We start from the raw sequence: 845 nt of genomic DNA on the forward strand, positions 1-845 counted from the left end.
GTTGTTCGTAGCACACAGCACTAGTTGTGTCACTCGTAGCTCCTTTCCCACAGCATGAAGCCCATAGCACATCGCTCGCAAACATGTCGCTTGTCGCACGTAGCTCGTAGCCTAGCGTGGCTCGATGGCAACGCGGGACAAACATCCATGTGTTGGTTGCATGCGTTAACGGGATGAGGAGGTGCCGACGGGCCGAGGGTTGTGTTCCAGGGTCACCGCTGTGAGGGGCGGAGGGCCTAGACGGTGCTCTCCATGACCCAGTCGTTGCTGTCTATGGTGCCCTTGCTGCCCCCCGTGTCTCCGCTGGCCTCCTCGTCGCACTGCAGCAGCATCCCGTTCACCGACAGGCTCCTCTTAGTCCAGATGCTGCTGAGCCGCCGCGGGTAGCTGCTAGCCGGCGCACTGCTAGCGTTTGTGTTAGCGTTAGCGGCCGCCACGTCCCCCATGTCAAAGGACTGGCTCCTCTTGGGGGGCCGGGGGTCCAGCATCAGCAGCCGGCTGAGCCGCGAGTCTAGGGTCCGGCCCAGCAGGGGGTCCCTGTCCGTGGGGGGCTTCCCGTCGGCTGCGGGCCCCGGTGACACCGCGGGCACCGGGCTGCTCGCAGTGGGCGCCCCCCGGCCCAGGGCCCCTCGGCCCTGCACCCCCGCCCCCCGCAGCTCCAGGGAGGAGAAGGCCCCCAGCAGGTGGTCCAGGTTGGGCCGGGCCCGGGTGGGCGCCGCCCTCCAGATGCTGGCCAGCGTGCTGTTAGGGCTGCGGGGGCCGCCGCCGGCCGCCCCGTGGGGCGGCGGGCCGCCCGAGGAGGAGGCGGCCGAGGAGGAGGAGGAGGAGGAGGAGGTGGTCAGGCT

General features: G+C 69.1%; 1 protein-coding gene across 1 annotated transcript in view; it reads right to left on the reverse strand.

The window, feature by feature from the left end:
* Positions 1 to 236: 236 nt before the first annotated feature.
* The window catches only part of lrfn2b (leucine rich repeat and fibronectin type III domain containing 2b), a gene marked incomplete at both ends in the record, with an annotated part of 9534 nt that continues 8925 nt past the window's right edge, over positions 237 to 845 (reverse strand). Inside the window, one exon of the mRNA XM_079753253.1 lies at positions 237 to 845. This exon is cut by the window's right edge and continues 535 nt beyond it. Within this exon, the coding sequence (XP_079609379.1) occupies positions 237 to 845 (609 nt within the window).

This window comes from Pollachius pollachius (assembly GCF_949987615.1).
Source record: "Pollachius pollachius genome assembly, chromosome: 16".
NCBI classification, from domain to species: domain Eukaryota; kingdom Metazoa; phylum Chordata; class Actinopteri; order Gadiformes; family Gadidae; genus Pollachius; species Pollachius pollachius.